The sequence below is a fragment of the Ptychodera flava genome, chromosome 5 (genome assembly GCF_041260155.1).
Source record: "Ptychodera flava strain L36383 chromosome 5, AS_Pfla_20210202, whole genome shotgun sequence".
NCBI lineage: Eukaryota > Metazoa > Hemichordata > Enteropneusta > Ptychoderidae > Ptychodera > Ptychodera flava.
In genome coordinates, this window is record NC_091932.1 from 21329116 (window position 1) to 21352167 (window position 23052).

General features: G+C 39.2%; 1 protein-coding gene across 1 annotated transcript; it reads left to right on the forward strand.

Moving 5' to 3' along the window:
- Nucleotides 1-610: 610 nt before the first annotated feature.
- On the forward strand, nt 611-1624 carry LOC139133570 (beta-3 adrenergic receptor-like). The gene has a single exon (XM_070700299.1). The coding sequence runs from the start codon at nt 611-613 to the stop codon at nt 1622-1624; it is 1014 nt and encodes a 337-aa protein (XP_070556400.1).
- Nucleotides 1625-23052: the final 21428 nt, after the last annotated feature.

Consider the following 23052-nt stretch of genomic DNA (forward strand, 5'->3'; position numbering starts at 1 on the left):
ATCCATTTCTGTACAACAGTTCAGCACATCTGGTTAAGCATAGAAAGTGTGAAATACATTCACAGCTCATTCAAAATACAGCTCATTCAAAATGTACTGTATTCAAACTTTAAGATTGACACTTTGAAATTCCTATCTTACGACTGACATGTTAACAATTTCATTAAACGTAGAATGACTATTTAAAATATAAATATATATATGAAATGTAAAATATAATATATATACGTATATATATATATATATATATATATATATATATATATATATAATTTATGTCCACCTTTTGTTTTACCTATGTCGCGTGCTGGGGGGGGGGTCACCCTGTTTTCGAAATTTGGAATGGGGGGTCACCCTGTTTTCAAAATTTGGAATAGGGGGGGTCAGCCACTTTTTGACGTCGGCAAAAAATAATCCACCGGCCCCCCCAGGCCAAAGAAACTGACCAGTCCCTTAGAAGGCGTGTTGTATGTTGAATTGTATCGATGGTCATTAACGTTGCTGTCTTTTTTCACTGTAGGAGACTGGTAATTACTCTGTCAATCTTGATCGGCGAAAACTGGTGCTGTGGAGACATTCACGACACGTTCAGCTTTGTTGCAGTTGCAGGATGGAACCATCCCTAAACGATACTTCACCGAACGATACAGAACTGGGTTTGAGCGGATTGCATTGGGTTAGCGGAACAGGTGCAGTGTGGGTACTTTGGACAACGATCGTGGCAGCAGTCTCCTTGCTCTCAGTGTTTGCAAACCTAACTGTAATATTTGTTGTTTCGAAGATTGAGTATTTGCTGGAATATTCAAAGTACTTCATCCTGTCCATAGCCCTTGCTGACTTTGGTAATGGACTGGTGTGTTGTATGGCGATTGTACCTAGCATTACCGGTGAATGGCCGTATGGAAGAGTGGTTTGCAAGTTGCAGACCATACTCTCCCTGACGTTCACGGCTGCTTCAGTCACTGGTATCCTGCATATTCACATAGAACGCTTTGTGGCGATAGAGAAACCTCTACGCTATTACTCGATCTTGTCCAAACGAAAGTGCTTTGGCGTGATTGCCACAACCTGGATACTGTACACGGCTTTCGCGACTCTCATTGTCGTGGATGGGGGTAGTGACAGTGACCTCTACGACCATATGTTATACCAATGTTGCGGAACTATGATTTTCAAAAAACCGTCGATGTTAATCTATCTTATAGTCCTTGCCATGACGTCCCTGTTTCCCTCGTCTGTTGGTATCTTGGTTATTAACTACAGGATTACACAAGTCTTAAAGAGGCTTAGGACGACAGTAGTTCCAGCTGAATCCACCCAGGCCTCAAGGGATGCCACGCTAGGAGCACCGGCTTCAACATCACTCCCCGCCTCCGAGGAACGTCGGGGCACGTACAGGACATTCATCGTAGTGGCTTTAGCCTTTCACATTTCGTGGGTACCGCTTGTGGTGGTGGACACTTACTGCTTCGCGACGAACACCGAGGTCAACCCGACACTGCAGTTCCTACTGTATTGGCTAGCCATGTCGAATAGTTTCTGGAATTTCTTCATCTATAGCATGAGAAGCCAGAAATTTCGAAATCAGATGAAGAAAATGTTTAGCTCATGTGCAGCTACCTGAGTGACTCAACGTGTTGGACCTAACTTTGATGAGATAGTTACAACAGGGTTGACATTTTTTCAATACTCTGTTCCTCCTGGACACTTTCCTGACCCTTCAGCCATAGGGAGCTTAGTAATCTGGTTGTTGGCCTTGTTTATGTGTTTTTGTTTTTGTTTTTTTTCGCGGATAAAACATTGGCGTGATGTTCCTTTTTTGTCAGTCACATTGATATCGCCACAGTAACTAGGCTTTGTCGGTTAATGAAGAAAGTGTCAAATGTTATTCTCCTTCCTATGGTAACCCATTGAAATCTGATTATTATGGTGTTCCCTTGTAATGTTTTGCAACGATATGAAACAACAGCAACAACACACTTAGTGTTCTTTAATTTTATCAGCAAATAACAACTTAAATGGAACAAAACCCAGATTATTAAGCTTCCCGCGGTCGAACATGCCCTTATTTGATTCGCCGAAAGAGAGAGCTAAATGTTTCTTTAATTCTGAATGAGATCAAAAGAAGGGTTGTTTTTATAATCATAGTTAGAAAAGCTTGCCTTTACTCCACATTTATGTATTACGTAGAAACTATGACAGATATACCAAGGACAGACCCGTTCACTGTTTTGTAGCTCATATTTGTACCCAGGGTGTATACACATTGATAACAAGTAATAGTTCATGTGGAGTGTGTAATGATACTGATGTCTCTGGAAATTTGTCTCTCGCATCCAATGTTGCAAGGCAATTCACACGTCTGTGGTGTATTCACAAGCTCTCCTATGGGTGTGCTTTTTTGCCCTAAAGCTGTAAATGAGAAAGTAAGCATGATCTGTCTACACTGGAAAGACGCAGAATCCTTCGAATGTCACATATTCTTTTGCAATAATCTAGCGTTCAAAATTGTTAAGATCTAATGGTGAATGCATACATATAACGCATTCTACCTTAAAGATTCATCAACTCAATAGAGGTCGGATGGGTTACCATACCTCACAATTTGATGGGTTGCCATATGGATAGGTTATTTCGACAGGCATCAAGTGGTTTCGACATTTACTTTCCTCTCAACCGTGTCGCCATGTATTCTGATGATTCTCATCACGACATTACAGACATTAGAGGTCAATATATCTTTCTTTCATGATTTTGACTTTGTTGTGTGTACCGATGCGTTACTGCCTGTTCTGTGTCCATGTTCATAGCTATTGTATTATGAATATTGACCTAGGGTTTTCGGATTATGGATTGGTATGATTGCGATTATTTTACACGGGATTATGATAATATTACAAATTATATCATACCAGTACATTGATGGTGCAAATACAGCGATCTGTTTGATCGAGACGTTAAAATAACCATGGTATATTCGCGATATATTGCGGTTGGCACACTCACGAGCTCTTGGCAAGAGTAAAATATCCTTCTTTGACGTTCCATCCCAGAATTTCAATATGCTGTTACGATACAATAGCAATAATCCACACCGAGCGACGGTATACTACTCGGTGATATATACACTCGCTATCGCTCGTACATATATGTTATGTCGTTAACTGGTCAAAATCTCGTGGTATACCGTCGTTGGGTGTGGCTCATTGCTAAACAAAATATGCAACACAGAGTTAAGTCTATCTTCCACTTAACCATGGCTTCACGCCCGTCGAAATGTCATCTTTTTGAAATCCAAGAATTGTTACTAATGCAAACGAAAGAAGGACGAAACATTGCTCGTAGCCTGCAGCTCCCCCTTAACCACCATAGATTTATTTATAAAATGAATAGCAATATCAAAGCCATGATCACCTTGCCTTTCCCGAAGTGATCCCGATAAACAAACTTGCTTTGTTAATAATAAGGGCAAGGCATTTTTTTCTAGTTCAGTAAGAATTAACTATTGCTTGTGTAAGGGAAAAAGTATCTCACAAGGGTACACTTCTTATTATTACATGTGTTTACACGCGTGAGCTAATGTTATAGCGATGGCTGTCTGTCTATGTGTGTGCCTTCCTGTATGTCTGTTTACACGATAGCTAAAGAACGCCTGAACGGATTCAAGTCAGATTTGGTGGATAGGTACCATATGCTCAAGGCAAGAACTGATTAGATTTTGGTTGGTATGGCTTGCATATTAATAAAGTTATGAAACAGCATTTTTTCTCATATAATGGTTTCCTATGGAGACAGTATTGACAGTGTCGATATATATCAAGAAATACTGCACAAAATTTCATGAAACTTTTCACTCTTAACAATTTCAGAACATTAATGATGATACTGTGAGTGTCGTGTCAATTATCTGCTCGTTTGCATATTCAATAAACTTTGTAATTAGAGATATATCTCCGAAATTCCTGCACCAAATTTGATGATACTAGCTACAAATATTGATCTGGTAGATATCTAATTCTACTGAGAAGCATTGAGCAGCGTCAATTTAATAAATAGCTTATTTGCATATTTAATGAAGTTTTGTAATTAGTCATATAACTTCGAAATAATTGCACCAAATTTGATTAAATCTGCTGCAGATACTGATCCGACAGATATCTGATTGTGTTGTGAAGCATTTAGCAGTGTGAAGTACATTTTAAGCGTTCATTTTCATATTTAATTAACTTTGTAATTAGTGATATTACTCGGACATTATGGCACTAAATTTGGTGAAACCTGCTAAAGATATTGATCTGATAAATATCTAATTGTTGCCTGAAGTACTGAGTAGTATCAAGATAATAAATAGCTCATTTGCATATTTAATTAAGTTTTGCAATTAGTCATATAACTCTGAAATAACTTCACCAAATTACATGAAATCATCAATGTCATTGTTGAGTCAGCGGGATCTGAAGGAAGTAAACGAGTAGGGATTGGATGTGGATGTGTCCTGGGTAATGTTTTCTCAGTAGAAGGAGAACGTGGGTTGACAAATATGATGGAACATGAGATTCCAACTGGCTTTTTTTTAACCTCCTGTTGCTTTGATGCCACGGCGGGTGCCCTTCAACAGGTTACAGGAAGTTGAGAAATTTATTGATGATGGCCTTAAAGCAGATATAATCAGACCAAGCCACTGCTCATAGTCAAGCCCATTAGTGCTAGTTAAGAAATCTGATAGATCTACAAGATTCTGTACTGATTTCAGGCAATTATTTGAAGTAATGGTTGGCGATTCATTTCTGATTCCGAGAATCGACGACAGCTTAGCAGCTCTTGGTGGAGCAAAGATCTTACCACCCTTGACCTGGCAAAAGGCTATTGGCAGGTGCCTGAAAAGGAATCAAATCGAGCCAAAACAGCATTTGCATGTCATAAGGGCCTGTTTGAATTCAATACAATGCCCTTTGGACTGAAAGGAGCACCTGCAATGTTTCAGAGACTAATGACATCCATAATCAGTACTTTGAACTGGCAAATATTGCTGATATACCTTAATGATGTCGTCATCTTCTCATGTAGTTTCGATGAACACTTGGAACATTTGAAGGTAGTCTCCAGTAAACTACATGATGCAAGCCTACAGCTGAACGTTGGGAAGTGTGTGTTTGCTCGGCCACGAGTAAAATATATCTAGGCTTTATAGTTGGTAAAGACGGTGTCAACCCAGACCCAAATAAAGTCAATGTAATTTCCAATTTTAAACTATCCTAAACCACAGTCAGTCACAGAATTGCGTCGTTTTCTGGGTATGGCATCATATTGCCGATGCTTTATCGACATATTTGCACATATTGCACAACCGATAATCAATTAACTCAAAACAGTGTCAGTGTCAAATCGACTGATTCCTGCCAACAAACACTTGAGGAACTGAAATTGAGCGGAAAAGAACTACTTGGCTACTGAGAAGGAATGCCTTGCTGTTTTATGGGCACTTGAGAAGTTTTGGATGTATTTGGAAGGACGATGTTTCACAGTCATAATAGACAATAAACCCCTGACGTATTTGCAACATTTAAAGAAGCCCAAAGGAAAAATAGCACGTTGGCGTGTTGCAATGGACAACTATGACTTTACCATCACCCGCAGGCCTGACGAATTAATAGTAGTGGCAGATGCATTGTCTCCGGTACCCCACATAAATTCAGTCATATTTTCAGGGACATGTTCAAAAGATGAACTGATAGATCTACAATGTCGTGATACAGAAGTGAGAATAATGCGTCAGAGGAGTAGCAGCCATAGGAAACCCACGAACATACCTAACTATATGAAAAGCTTCCTCGCCAAACGAGGTAACAAACTGAAATTAGTGGATAACGTGCTGGTCCTAACATCACGAAAGGGAGACATACACATACAGCTGATTGTTACTCCAAGGACACATGGCAGACAAATCCTGACTGCGCTTCATTATGAGATGGGCCACCTTGGACCATCCAAAACAAAGGATGCTGTTGGTTCAAGGTATTTCTGGTTCCGATAGAAAAAAGATGTTAACACATGGTGCTATTCCTGTGAGGTATGCTTGTAGCATCAGACACCCACTACTTGTGACTGTCCTCCAAAGGGTGAGCTACCCACCCAACATCAACCTCTAATGTGTTTGCACATGTACTTTGTTGAGCCACTTCCAACAACGCCAAGAGGAAACAAATTCATTTTTTCACTGGCAGATCCCATCAGCAAATGGATGGAGGCATTTGCAGTGCCAGATGAATCAGTGCAAACAACAGCAGTCTGCAGGTATGGTGTTCCGAAAGTGGTACATTCTGATCAAGGGAAGAATTTTGAGGCAACGGTCACACAGGAATTGTGTCATCGCATTGGTATCCACCGTACACGTAGTTCTCAATATAATCCCCAAGGGAATGGCCAAGCAGAACGAATGTACAAGACAACAGCTGAATATCTTGCTATGATTCTGGAATCGACGGACCAAACAGATTAGGATGAGAAACTACCAACAGCGTTGTCAGCCACTTGAACAGCTGAAAGTAGTGTGACACAGGAAACCCCTCATTACATGCTGTTTTCGGGTACCTGCCAAGGAATAAGACAGACTTGCTTTCTTCCACAAGCAACTTGAACACTGAGGGAGAGAGAGATGTTAAGGATTACTTGAAACTTGAAACTCTGAGAGAAGTCCACAAGTCCGCAAGAAAGAAAATACCGGAGGAACTCGAGGCGCGCCACAAACAACAAGAGTCAAAAGTTCGTTTTAAGCCTTTTACAGTTGGAGAAAAAGTTTGGATGTATAACACCAGAAGAAGAAAGGGATTATCAAAGAAATTACTAAAGGAGTGATGGCAAGGACCATGTGTTGTAACTAGCCAGGTTGGTGAGAAAACCTACAGGATCAAGCCACTCCTTTCACAGGGAAGACAGAAAATTGTAAATCATAGACGATTGAAAAGACACTGTGACAGACCTGCTCATCTGCTGGAACCTTACAGTAATACTGATTCTAGTGATGAAAGTGCTGAGGAGGGCGGTGAACCGTTTCCAGATGATCCTTGTGTGCTGTCAGACTCTGAGAACAATATTACCAATGTTGACTTGCCAAATCAGGCAGAGTCACCATCATAGATGTCAGAGGAGAGTACTGAACTGAGAGAAGAGACAATTCAGAGACCGCATCACATGCGGCAAGCTCCGCGGTGGCACCAGGACTACTGCATGGCTGATAACAGTGACTGGTTTACTATTTCTGCATTTTTCATGTTCAAGTCTTAAATATTTTACGTTGAACTTCAAATTTGGTGTTAAATACATTGTTTTGCTCTTCTTGGGGGAGTGATAAAAGTGACTTTTGAGCATTTGACTCGTACACAAATAGAACTTGATACCCTTGACACAGGAGGGCGCTGTTTTGGGTATGTGCTTTCGTTGAGTTGTACTTCTTGAGCAGTGTTGAGTGTTGGCCCGCATTTTGGGCGATCAGTCGAAATATACTACCGTTCGTTTCCATGAACACTGTGTGTCCCATGCCTTATACCGTTCTATCATCAGGCTCGGAAACCGTTTCTGTGTTTGCTTTGCTTTTATGCAACAATGATATCTATTTCATTCGATGCCGATCGATTTTACTACTCGCCTAATTTACGCCAGCCCGTCAGGCTAGTGGGCACCAAAAATACTTGCCTGACGGTAAAAACGCAATATCTGTGAGCTCCGGCCAGTGGATTTGCTCATCCGAGGTTCAGAAGTGTGACAGTAATACTGACAAAAAAGAGAACGTCCTCTCGAGTACAGGCACTTTCAAGGGCCTGCCTTTACTTCGTGTTAAGTACAATTCTAAGCTCTTCTGAACACTTTCTAAATGCCTCATGATTCAAACAACGTCAAAATCACGATCGTTGCTTGTCAGAGTTGTTGCATCACCATGGATACCACCAGGAAATAGGCGGAGTCATATGCTAATGTTTGATCATGCACTTCGCTGGCTGCATGGGCGTAACATCATGAGGGGAACGCTCCATTAACTTGGACGTACCCGAGTAACCCGAGTTGGTTATCAGAGGATTAATCGCTATGTCAACATATGCGAACAGATTATATTTTAGTGTAAACAAACATTAGCACTGCCGGAACTACTTTTAACATGACTCATGCCGTTACGGCTCTTGTCCGGCACTCATGATTTCCGACCAGCGTTAAAAGTGCCGTCCAGCACTTGCTGTTATTTTGAAGTCATCATTTAGTTCATAAAATTGCATGAAGAGTTTATAAAAACGATGGTACTATAGAATCCCTTTCAAATAAAATGCTGTTTAAACAATACTAGCAGTTAATTAACGTACGCTGATTTTGCATACGAAAAGCTATTTTTGTATGAGAAAGTACGGTAGCGAAAATCAGCACAACAAAACAGGACTTCAGCACAACAAAACAGGACTTTTACTAAAACGTACTCTTTCAATTTCAGTTCATACTCACATTGCGGAAAGGTGCATGCAATGTAATGAAAGTCACGAGCAAACTTTGGTGTCAACGGATCCAGTCTTTGAATTATCAATGAACACTCACTTATTTTTCTGGTCAAAAGCCAAAGGCTACTCGTCCATCGCAACAAGCCTCTCTGTTTGCAGCGTGTTCATTTTTAGCCGGATGCCAGCCAAATTGACCGGCTACTTCCGTATTTTGGCCGGCTACTTTTCAGCGATGTTTCGCTCTCTAGCCCCGAAATTCTGGTTTTGATGATAATATTTTGATATTTGTTGTCTTGCAACCCGGAGATAACATTTCAGAAGTGCCTATGTGGCTATATGTAATCTAGCAATTTACGCGGTGAACTTGTTGCTATCTAGTATCAGCCTGTAGTACCGCGATCTGCGAACGTGTACTGTACTCGGAATCGCTCTCGAGGTCATCCTTGCTTTCCCGACTACAGTCCGAATTATTCCGACGTGAACTCACATCGGGTGCAGCTTGCCATTGGACTGACGTTACGCCCACCAATAGCCGGCCATTTCCGAATATAGCCAACGTTTGTTTCTCTCAAATGCGAAAGAGAAGAAAGTCTCAAACACGGAAGAGAAAGTCGACGCTTCAGAGCTTTTGTTTTCTGCGTAAGAGTAGGGCTTTGTCTGATGGGTAGGTTTTTGATCAAATGTAAAGCGACCAAAAGTTACTGAGTCTCATTTGTCATACTTTTGAAACGCCACGTCAATCCATCCATAGTCGATCATAGATCTACATCGCGTTTTTTTTGGAGGGGCCCTGGTTTAGCGGAAGGGAAAGTCTACGCGGGAGTCTATGCTTGAAAACTTTGATTTTCTGCGTAAGAGTAGGACTTTGTCTGTTGGTTGCCGGAGGTTTTAGATCAAATCTAAATAAACAAACAATTACTTGGTCTCATTTTTCGTACTTTTGAAACGCTACGTCGATCACAGTGTCAACTTTCAGGTCGACCACAGTCCCTCTATCCACCGGTCTGGAAACGCCCATTGTAAAAGTGTCAATCACCTGGATCGCACAGCCAAACCGCGATACGAGGGACAGTCACGTGATAATGCGTAGCTTGGGTTTGTCCTGCATGCCACAGTCCCCGATTGTGTGTACGCTTTTCTCGAATTTTCGCTGTTTTTGGCTCTGTTAAGTGTTCTCTGCGTCTATCTACGACACGAAGACAGAAATTATCATATCCTGAAACCGGTGTTTGTTTTTCGTGATCCTTCTCCCATCGTAAATGATGATAGTGTGCGATAATTTCTGGGGTTGATCGCTGCGAGTGTGTTGACGCATGGATGTCTATTTTTTACATTCATGGTTGACGTAGCACAAGCAACGGCTGGAATCACACCGGAAAATTTGTCGTCGCTTTCTCTTGCAATGCTAATATTCAGTGCCTCCAAATATGATCTAATTATGTTTTCTGTGTAATATTCTGTGAAATCATGTTGTCTGTTAACTGAGCAGAATAGGAAAGACAACTGCAGAAATGCATGGATAGAGGGACTGTGGGTCGACCGATATTGCATTATGTGTAAGCACAGTCCCTCTATCCAGAGGGACTGTGGTGTAAGCTTACTGTGTCACAATCGACTAGTCGACTGCAGGTTGTGTTGTACACATACGGTGTCGTACAGGTTGACGTTGGGTGTCGTCAATTTGGAATTTTATCAAACATGAACACTGGAATTTAGCTCTCTTTTTCAATTATATTCAACATCACCAAAAATCAATGGTAAGCTCGCGAATTCGTTTTATTGTGAAATTCATACCGTGAATCAAATCACTGAAAATTGTGCCGTCCGCCGACCGGCCTCGTTAACTGCCTCTACTATATCTCCTTTCTTATAATATGTACGAGTGGCCATACTGTTTACAGACGGATCCGGCTAGCAATTTATTGTAACGTCACAGGATACGCGCAGCTCTTGGAGTCCTTACTCACTCGTTTGCAAGTGCAAGAAAAATCTCGTGGAAAGAACGTTCCATGCTGTTCTGATTACATTTCCATATAGGATCAATGCGCGTTACTGAAGTGAAGCGTCCGAAAATAGGAAACTTGAATGAAAGTGAACGAAGAACGATATTTTGTTTCACCGTATTTCTAAAACTTAGTTTAGAGCCTAAATTAAAGAATAAACTAGATTACTTGCATTGAAAAGAGGGCAGTTCACTTTTTCCTGTCAACATAGTTCCATGTGAAAGCATATGTGTGTGCCCGAGGTACTGAGTGAGTCGTCACAGCCCTGACATTCCTATTATAGCACCAGCTCGATAAGATATCGCAACAATGGAAAATTAACACCTTGGGGATTAAAAGTCTTCTGTTTGTCACCCGAGTTGGCAGGCAGCAACTCGGGTTTCAGGTACCATCAAGTTAATGGAGCCTTCCCCTAATGAGACCTCAAAACTGCCATTAATTTCTTGACAAAATTGGTTGGATGCAACAAAATTCTGTTGCTGGTCAGGAATATTACAGATCGCATCCAGTTGTATGAGGGAGGAGCGTAGAGAGCGCCCTCGAGCGACGGATCTTCAAGTCTACTGCAGATATTGATCTGATAAATATCTAATTGTCACGTCAAGCAATATGCAGTGTCAAGTTAATTAGGGGTTCATTTGCATATGTAATAGACTTTGTAATTAGTGATATAACTGAAATTGCAGCATTAAATTTGATTAAACGAGTTACAGATTTTGATCTGATAGATATCTGTTGACCCATGAAGCATTGAGCAGTGTCAAGTTAATAAGCTGCTCGTTTGCATATTAAATGAAGTTTTGTAATTAGTGATTTAACTCCGAGAGTACTATGCTAAAGTTGATGAAACCTGCTACATATACTGATCTGACAGATATCTGATTGTTCTATGAAGCGTACCACTATTAATGAACCTGTTGTTGACCAAGTGAGCGCATTCAGTTCACATCTGGTCTGAAATGTTATTTTAGACTTTTTGCGTTATTTTTTGTAAGAGTTGCGATGTCCTTGTTTTATATTTGTTGGTTCGGATTTCAATTTAACTTTTTGCGCGTCACTTTTTCAAGGAACTTTACCCTTTACACTTTGGCTGGGTTGCATACATACATGCACAATGCGATACATAGATAATTCATTTATGCATATGTATAATTGTATAATTCGAATTATTCACGAAAGAAAACGTTTCGGGAGAAAAATGCAGGTGTGATTTAATTTTACAATTTTTTTAGTATTAGACTTTTAGATTTATGTATATTTTCAGTGTTTTCTTAAAAATTAAGATATTATTCTAACATAACTTGAACAGTATTAAAACTTTTGGGAAAAAGCTGAAGCCGTTCACAACTGCCTTTTCTTAATGATTTGAAAATGCCCCGCCTCCTGTGTGTAGTTGTTCCCTTTCCCAATTCTCCGGAAAACCTCCACATGCTACACGGATAAAGATTTAGGACAAGAGGTGTATCAGTCTTGCTATGAAACGTCAGTAGCCCACCACAGTTTGGTGATTGATCAAAAACGATTCATTTTGTCACAGGCCTTGTCACGGTAAATGAGGTCTCACCATCTTTCATTTCTATGTAAGGACGAAATTCACCAAAATCAAATAGCTATTTCTATTATTATTATTATTATTAAAAACTTCTTTAAAGCGCACAACACGTACGTTTCAGCGCGCTGTACATGACTGAAGAAAAAAAAATACATGACTAAAATGAGAGCAAAGGTAGTTTTTAAAAGAAAAAGTCACAAATATCGCAAAGAAATTTAGAAAGGAAGTAAAAACAGCGTAAAATGAGCAAAATGGCTAAAATCACAGATGATAAAACTCAGTAAAAAGGTAAGTCTTCAAAGCACGTTTAAAACATTCAACATTTTTTGCAGAGCGAATCTCTGATGGCAATGAATTCCAAAGGAAAGGAGCATGAACAGAAAAGGCCCTATGGCCATAGGACTTATTATACTTCCCTTTAGGCGGGACTAAACGTAGCTTTTCCATGGACCGGAGATTTCTTGCCAGAAGATACAACTTAATTAAGTCGCTCAAGTACATGGGTGCAATACCATTAATAATTTTATAAGTAATTAACAGAACCTTGAATCTTATTCGAGCTTCGATTGGAAGCCAATGCAGGTCGATCAACATATGGTCAAATTTGCGTGATTGAGTGACGAGACGTGCAGCAGCATTTTGAACTGACTGCAATCGTGAAAGCTGTTCTTTTGATACTCCGTACAAGAGACTATTGCAGTAGTCCAATTGGGATGTGACGAAGGCATGGATCAATGTCTCGGTGGTACTTCTGTCAAGTAATTTGCGGATCTTGCTGATACGGTATAGAGAATAATATCCGTTCCTGCATATTTGGTTGATTTGGTCAGACATAAAGCCGTCACTGTTCAGCCTAACACCAAGATTCCGCACAGAGGTGGAGGGTGTGATGTCAAAGTCGCCAATCCTGAGATTGGCCATCACCGACACGTCCGATTTGAGCCTTGATGAGAAATGGATAACCTCTGTCTTGTCGTCATTTAATATCAGCATGTTTGACTTCATCCAGATCCGAATGTTGCTAATGCAATGTTCGAGACAAGAGCGCACATCAGCCGGCGTGTTGCAAATAACATAAACTTGACTGTCATCCGCGTACATCATGCATTCAAGGCCGTGTTCCGTGATAATGTCCTCTAAAGGTGCTATGTAGAGCGTAAAAAGAAGTGGTCCCAACACCGATCCCTGAGGAACACCATATTTCACATGAGAGCTAGAGGATGACGCAGTCCCAGCTGTTACAGATTGTGTCCGATTTTCAAGGTAAGAGCAGAACCAAGATAAAGCTGTTCCCGTAATGCCAAAGTGAGATTAAAGGCTCTAAAATTGAATCTTGTAGTCTATGATGTCAAGCGCAGACGACCGATCCAACACGATGAGAACAATGTATATTTTCTCGTTTAGCGCACACATGATGTCGTTATGTACACGTAGCAGGGCTGTCTCCATTCTGTGATAGGGACGATACGCATTCTGATGACGTGGGAAGAGACAAAACTTGGTGAGGTGATTGCCAAATCGCAGGGCTACAATTCTTTCCAGAACTTTTGATATGAAGGGAAGGTTAGACAAAGGTCTATAATTTTTAAATATATTTTTATCGAGATTGGGTTTTTTCAACAGTGGTCGGATAATAGCCGTCTTGAAATAGCTAGGAACTATACCTGACGATAGGGAGCTGTTGTAAAGATGTGTATGTAAAGGTGTTACAACGTCAATACAGTTCTTGAGTAACTTTGTCGGCAAGACATCGAGTTCGCACGACTTTGATGGAGCATTCTTGATGAGGCCCTTAACGTTGTCGACTGTAACAGGAGTGAATTTAATTAGTATGTGGGATGGTAGTCTGGTATGATCACACTGGTCAATTTGCGCAGACAGCCTGTTCCGGAGCTTTGAGTAAGCAATAATTTCTGATGTATCGATTTAAGTTTAACTTTCTCCTACACCTTTGTCGAATGTAGTCAAACTTATGAATTGCTTCTACACTCTTTAGCAATGGACTGGACTGTCGAAAACGCAATATCCCGCCTTTGTCTCTATGTCACGGCTATCGACGACGCCATTTACAGACTGCACTACAGCGGCATTATCGTCGTCACTGCGGCGGGCAACGACAATGACTATTCCTATCTACACTCCCCAGCGAGCGCTGCTAACGTAAGACATTGTAATACTTATGTACGGCCTGTAGCGAGATATGGTGCGCGAAAAATTGATGTACTCACAAGTTTATGCCAATTTGAAAATTCTCGGGTGCCACTGCCCCTTTCTGGTCGTAAGTTTTATTATGTAACTGTATTTTTATTCGAATACAAAATGTTCCTTGGTTTTCATTTACATGTACATACTGGCATATCGGCCATCTCGACTATTCTGAAATGAAAATGTCTTCCTGTATTTCATATATTCGTCAGCCCACAGGGACGCGTTATCTCTCGAATGTAGCCATGCAATGCGCTACATGAATTATGACGAGTGCTGGTACTATGAGTACACATTGTCGAACATTATGAATTGATCTTTTGCAACATTTGTTTTCCTTGTTTGCTTGTTCATAATGACATATTAATTATTAATGAATATTTATATTTCCGTCTGACTTTAAAAATAGTATTTTCAAGATTAGGTGCATTGCCGCTGTTCTTATATAAAATACCAACTTGGATTTTCTTATGAGTAAGAGTGTGTGTACAACTATTCATAGTACCCAAGTTCGCCAGAGGTTGCAGCGTGCGCATGACACAACTCGGAAAATAACGCGTCCCTGTGCGTCAGCCTGTCTCCGCCAAACCATCTGTCTGACTGTTTATCCGTAAACTCTTCCATTTCATCAAGACACTGATCATAATTTTAGGTTCGTTACTAATTATAGCGTTTTGCCCGCACAGTGGCTGCTGCCGACAGAAAGTCTGACAATTTTCATTTTTGTGCCGTTTTATGGTTGCATTCTGTAATCGGATCCCTTGACAGTTACTATGACAATTCCTACCATAGAATGGACGATAATTTCAAGCCGCCATTCATATGGCCACCGACATCAACGACATTAAGGCCTCGTTCTAAAGCTATGGCACCTGCGTCGACATCTTTGCTCCCGGTGTCAACATCGTTAGCGCCCACCACCTCAACGACGATGCCATCCCAACTATGAGTGGTAAATCCATGGCTTGTCCGCATGTTGCAGGTATGTGTACCCTCATCCTGCAGTAACAAGGTCGCTTCTTAACGACAGAGTACCCGATGACAATATTATATACGAACATGTGCCGAAACGTTTTCTTGAACTCTCCTTTTAAAGCAAAACAGACGTGAACGGAAAGTGCTCACGTGTTTGACAACAGGTTCATTAATAGTAGTACGGTACGCTTCACAGAACAATCAAATATCTGTCAGTTTTATCAACTTTCGCACAGTACTCTCGGAATTAAATCACTAATAACACAACTTTATTTAATATACAAATGAGCTGTTTATTAACTTGACACTGCTCAATGCTTCATGGAACAATTAGATATCCATCAGATCAACATCTGTAGCACGTTTCATCAAATTTTATACTGTAATTTTGGAGTAATTTCACTAATTAAAAGTTCATTGAATATGCAAATGAACCCTTAATTAACTTGACACCGCTCAATGTATCATAGCACAATTAGATATTATATCAGATGAATACCTGTAGCAGGTTTCACTAAATTAAGCAGCGTAATTTTAGTGTTATATACCTAATTACGAAGTTCATTAAATATGTAAATGAACCCTTGATTAACTTCACACAACTAAATGCTTTACAACACAGTCAGATATCTGTCGGATCGGCATCTGCAGCAGATTTCATTAAATTTGGTGCAGTTATTTCGGAGTTACATGACTAATTATAAAACTTCATAAAATATGCAAATCAGCTATTTATTAACTTGACACTGCCTAATGCTTCTTAGTACAATTAGATATATATCAGATCAATATTTGTTGCATGTATCATCAAATTTGGTGCAGGAATTTCAGATTACATGTCACTTATTACAAAAATTCATTAAATATGCAAATTAGCAGATAATTGACATGACACTCACAGTATCATCATAATGTTCTGAGATTGTCATCTGTGAAAAGGTTCATGAAATTTTGTGCAGAATTTCTTGATATATGTCGACACTGTAATTACTGTGTCCATAGGGAAACCATTATATGAAATAAATGATATCATAACTTCATTAATATGCAAGCCACGCTTACTAAAATCTAATCAGTTTTTGCAATTTGCATATGGTACCTATCTTCCAAATCTGACTTGAATCTGTTCAGGCGTTTTTGAGTTATTGTGTGAACAGACAGACAGATAGACACAGACATGGAAAGAAAGACGGACATCGCTATGACATTAGCTCACGTGTGTGAACACGTGAGCTAACAATGAGACAAATTTATTCACGATGAAAAAAAGAAAGATTTTTTCAATGGCATTATTGGCCGACAAAAGTACAAAGAATGATAGTGTCGATCGTTGTCTTATCCAACATGTTAAAGGTATTGTGTCTGTCATTGAGATCAAATGTTGAAATGATTACTGTGCCGAGAGATATTGCTCGAAACCATCCCGTGAGTTGGTTCCATCAACTCAAAATATAAAGAGTGGGCAGTTGCCGACGAGCGATAGTGTTTCAGTCAGTCGAATAAAACGTAATGACATTGAAGTAGTTTAATGCACTCGTCTACGTATGTTATATGTACTTACACGTATGTATGACTATACGGTGCTTTCGTTCAACAGTTGGCCATACGGAAAGTATAGACAAGCTGTCAGGTGCCTGGTTCCCGTATTGCCAACGGCTCAAGGCAAACTACAGTACAATTATACAAACATACACATACATACATAGATACATACAGATACATAGATACATAGATAGATACATAGATACATACATACATACATACATACATACATACATACATACATACATACATACATACATACATACATACATACATACATACATACATATACAGTCATACACACGTGCACGCATTATATATTGTACACATGCATAATAATTTATGTATGTTTATGTGCATATATGTGAGAAATACAGGTACAGTCATATACAAACACACATGTAAATATTTGTACATGTGTATGTGTAGAATAAGCACACAATTTCATTCATTAAAGTATTTATTTATTTATTTATTTATTTATTTATTTATTTATTTATTTATTTATTTATTTATTTAAATATGTGTGTGCATGTTTACGGACTTTTCTGACGGGATTCCAGATTTACGATTTGAATAATGCGACAACGGAATCACTTTCGTTGAATTTCTATCGATACTATATTCAAATGTAGTGAAGAATATTACAACCTCTATACTCCGTATTGCAGGTGCTGCCGCTCTGGTCCTTGAGGTAGGGCCGACGAGAATCCCAGACGAGGTCCAAGCTCGCCTCACGGAAACGGCAACTCTGGACGCTATTTCTAACTCTGGTGCAGGATCACCGAATACGTTTTTTTGACGTCGAATTGATGCCCGAATAAGGAAGTGCCCTTCTTTTAAAAAGCAAGTTCTGGATATGAAAGCCTTATGACGCGTGTAATGTCCTTGAATGATAATAATGATAATAATAATATAAATAGAAAAGAATCGTTCCCTTCATGCTAGGAAGGAGCACATCTTGATTCTAATCCCTGCAGCTAACAGTATTCTTTTGAGATGATTTTTGCAAGAACTCTGGTTGTCGTCGTTTCATTCTTTTCGTTGTTATTACTGTTCAGATGGTGTTGTTACCTGTATTGTCAGTATATATCAAAGAAGCTTGATTTGTTTTCAATCCTGTACGTTCTACCATTCTCCACGATGTATCACTATGATTTCACAATAAAACACAATATTAAGATATTCCATGACGTCAATGCCTCAGGTGTATTGCGTACATAACAAAGATGAGCTAATCAGTGCACATTTTGTCTGCTCGGGGCCAGGGGAACAATTCGAAAGCAGAAGTTACTAGCTTGCCGAAATTGGGGTTGAGGGTTATCACTTTTGGCGTGTCATTGACCCGGGTCATTGACCGCCGTTGCCATATTATCATATCAGCCGTTAGAAGATGTTGAATAAGCTTCAGAGCTGCAGGAACGCCATCTGCTTCCTGCTGATAGGCAGCGACTCGGAAGGTCATGCCTGATTGGCTGGCACTGCGCAGGGGTTCGGTATGTTACGTCTGAATGGCAAATTGCTATTATTTTCAGCAAGATAAGGAGTTTGAAATCAGGACTATTCTTCACCGTATAGTTCTTTCACCGGCTCCATGATGCAGTGCGCGCTAGGGTATACAAAGCGTACGTTACTCATAAACATTTTGGCCGTAGGCTATACACAGGCTATGTTACTCGTTGATCACTATGGTAGGCTACATTTTCGTCGCCGATGGATGCAAAATACACGAGGCAATTTTCGGCATTGCAAATTTGTGTCGTCCTTAATAACAATCAATTGTACAACACAATACAAAATCAGTATTTTTGTTGTTGTTTTGACTGCATGTACAGTGTTTCTCACAGCCAAAGTAATGCATTTTGGGATAACCAGGAAAAGGTATAGGCATTATTTCCTATTGACAGTTAGGAAATAATTCAATAAGAACAATGTCAATGAGTTTTACCCAAAAAATTGGCTTAGGGAGCGTTCAGTTATTATGGCCGGGCGTGGCCGGCAAATTCTTCCTGCGCATCAGTCAAAACAAGTGAACCCCCCTACCCATTGTACCACAAATTTCAAGATGACAAAAATTTCATGACCCCCCCCCCCCACACACACACACACCGCTTGAGTAAAGCTGCACACACAAACACCTTTGGGGGTATAGAGCGATAGAATCCTAAAAAAGAGCTTAGATTTTTTTCAAATGACCTTCCTTACAAACTCACAAGGTGTTAATGCTCAGATTTCCCTTTCTGACTTGCTATATTTTTGAAATTACCCCTCAAAGGGGTTGGACAGAAATTACAGGTGGATCGCAATATTTTTGCACAAGCGTGCGTGTACAAAATTTTGATATTTGGATTTAATTAAAAATCAGCTGTTGATAATGTTGATTCACTATACATGGTAATGTATGAGAAAACTATGTAATACTTTTTCAATGCAAAACTATATCTATGCATTTATAGATATTTGATAATTTACATAAATGTACTTAAATGAAATAGGGTTGTTACAACTGGCATGTGGACAAAAAGTTTGACCTTAGAATTTCACCAAAAATGTTCATCCACTATACATGGGAGTCAATGATAAAATTGTGAATAATTTTTTTTTCCAATGAAAAACTTGGTATACTTGTGCATATACAGACGTTCAATAATTAACATAATTGTACTTGATTAGAATATGATGGTTATAGGTGCATATTATGTGTACAAGAAATCTGATTATGGAATTTCACTGAAAATGTTCATCCATTATACATGGGAGTCTATGAGGAAAGTATGAATAATGTTTTTCCAATACAAAAATAGGTACACCCGTGTATTTGTGTACTCTCGATTATTGATATTAATGTACTCGAATAGATTAGGGTGGTATAAATGGATGTGTTTGCCAGAAATTGGATTTTGGAATTATACCAAAATGTAGATTCACTGTCTATGGGAGTCTATGAGAAAAATATGAATGAAATTTTTTCCAATACAAAACTATCAAAATCTGTGTATTTATAGACATTTGATAATTCATTTTAAAGTACTTAGTTAGCCTGGGATGGTTAAAGGCTGATATGTGTGCAAGAAATTGGATTTTGGAATTTCACCGAAATGTTGATTCACTATACATTGGAGTCTATGAGAAAACTAAGAATGATTTTTTACAATGCTAAACTAAATTAATTTGCGCTTTTATAGGTGTTTGATAATTGATACAAATGTACTTGATTCAAATAGGATATTTAAAAGTTCAGGTGTGGACAGCAATTATGATATTGGAATTTCACCTAAAAGTATTATTTAACTTTTCATGGTACTAGTAGTCTCAGTACAGGTGACTGTTAAATAATTTCCCTGACAAAACTTGCTATATCTCTAATATGTTAGTAATAGGAATTGTTCATTGCCCTCAGTGCAGTGAGCTTGATTTTTAATAAGACAAGCCTCAGAGTTGTCAAGTCAAGATGTTCATGTGATAGATAATTATACTCTTGTTCAGATTTACAGTTGAATAATTTCAGAGAATGAAATCATGCAACGAATCATTTTTATTTCCAAGAATATTTCTGAACACTGAAACTGCTTTTTGATGGGACGGACACTTATGAAAATTAAGTGACCTCCGTCTAAGCTGTTTGAAAAATACATGACCCCCCCACCTTTGCAGTTTTCAAATTTGAGGTGCCCCCCCCCCCTCTGGATTTTGCCGGCCCAACCCGGCCATGATAACTGAACGCTCCCTTATAGCTTCCGCTGCGCTTCAGTTGGTAGATTGTATTATTGACAGCAACTTCGGGAGTCTTGGGCTATCGTGTAGCTGATTGGCTGTTCGGAAGTGAAACCATGAGAGTAACAGAATACATTTTGTTGCCTGAGGGCCTGAGAGTCGCCCAGTCGCCCGAAGGCCGAGGGACAACATTGCCGTTTTTCTGAATGTTTAAACACTCTTTCGAAATTGGAAAATAAGAGAGAAACATGCAAGCAAACCATACTTTCGCATTACATTTCAATGCCAATGAGACACTTAAAGATCTTGATAGGTGTGTAGCCGGCGCAGCTGTAGATCACGGTTTATTTGTACGTATGGGCTTTTCTGTTGTTCTTGTTGCAAGCAAAGCAGGGGGTCATATGACAGTGGACGCAATGAGCACCTTATCCAATATTTCAGAAATATAAGATGAATTAAAGAAGGCCATCGATGACGTGTGCTCTGTGTACATTTTGAAATTTTACTCTTTGAGAGAAGTGTTTTGAATGCTTTCCTCTGTTCATATATATGATAATCGAGCGAAAGGAGTGATATCGACAACAGCATTTATGATGCAGCTTCTGTGGAGTAAAATGCTGTAGTTACATTTACATGAAACAGGTAAGATTTTAAAAACTGGTTTACTTTTTCTCAGGCTGATCTCGGGCCGAAAATCTGGTGTCGACGACCCTTTCACAAATTTCGAAAGTTTGACACAGCATTCACATTTCAGGTGAGAATACACAAAGTCGTGTCTGCGTGGTATTTGGTATAAAACGCCAATTTTGTACGTATATCAAAAAATTGAAAGCCAATTTCATCGACAGTGAACTCAACTTTTCGATTGTTCAAGAGTTTGAAGGCATCTTGATGATCACACCGGTTTTTTCCATTCTGAGCCGGTAGGCGAGGAATGGTAAAAGATATGTTGATCCAGACATAGAGGGAATGAAAGCGACGTCTCTTGGATACACATTTTGGGCATCCTGAGATAGTTAGTAGGACTGTTGTCAGTTGGAAGGGGGAATTCGTCTGTGTGCAATCATTGCATTTAAGATATGGAAAAGTGGCCAATTAACATAATTTGTATGCAATTTACATCATATCCATGTTAGCGTTGGCAAGTGCATGTCATATGTGATGTTGTATCTCTTCAAAGTGGCTGCCGGAAAGATGTCACATTCTGAAAAAAAAGTGGATGGTGCGTTCTCAACCCAAGTAACACAATTAAGTGACCCTATTTGTTACCCGAATATTCGCCCCACTCTATAGGTTTTGCAGATTCAACGGGAATTAGAACCAACATTTTGAACATCGGTTTCTCTGCCTTTCCCAAAACTTTAATGGCCCTTCTGTGTTTCGGATCGGAGTGAAATTAGTTGATTCTCCTTGCCATTATCGTCAAAATGAAATTTGTATATTGGATTTTAATCTCAGGGATAAAGCTCTGTTTATAAATTTAAGTCTATATTTCAATCTCAAATTTCGGGTACCTCATCTGTATGATATTGATTCAGTTGCTTTTTAAGTTTGGTCCACGGTCAGGGAGCAGTGAGCAAGACGAGAAATAGTAACAAGATAGTTTGTTGATAAATATTCTATATTAAATAACATTAAATATTTTTTTCGATAAATTCTGGCCGGAAATGTTTCACATGTAAATACACCAAATCATTTTGAACAAACTTAAATTTTTAAAGAAAATAAAAGCTGTTCGTGACTCCACTCCTGATACGGTTGGAAGAACTCTCCAACCAAACTACTTTCCCACCTCTCAAGCTGGCACGCTTTCTCCATTGCGAGGGTTTCCCACTACCCTTACACGACTAAGCTGCGTCAAACTGCCCTCTCTTTACCGTATGAGTTTGCCCTTCCCATCGAAAAGAAAAACCCTACAAATAAACGAATTCGAATTCATCCACTCTTTTGCATAAAACGATTTTCTTATAGAAGGTAGATCTCTGTTCGTTTACCAGTAAACAATTAACTTTACAACAAATCGCAGTGCAGTATTATGCTTAGGGCTTTGCCTGACTCGGACGTCTGTAGCATGGTGATTGGTCTGCTATTGTCTACACGGCTGTGCCACTGCTATTTATACAACTTGTTTTCGAAGTTCCATCCGGCAAGGTTATTCCAGTCTTTATGAAAGCTGCTGACATTTTCTCGATTTACAATTGGGGAGCGAGAGAGTCAATGCTTATATAACGTTTTCCACGCTCCAGGCTTTATGCCAGATTTTAAAGCGTATGCATTTCTGATCTAAATTAAGAGCATATGAACTGCAAACGCTCACAAGTATACAAATATGTAATTATCTGAAATAAAAATACTAAATTTCTTTGGCTTTCATTCTCATTCATTAGTTTCTAATATATATATATATATATATATATATATATATATATATATATATATATATATATATATATATATATATATATATGTTATATTATACTACTTTTCTGCTATTCCTTGTTTGAGCCAAAGTATGTCTTTCACGTCTCAGATGAGTACCTTTTTACCAAACTGGCAAAAATTGCCCCAAAAAACAAAATTT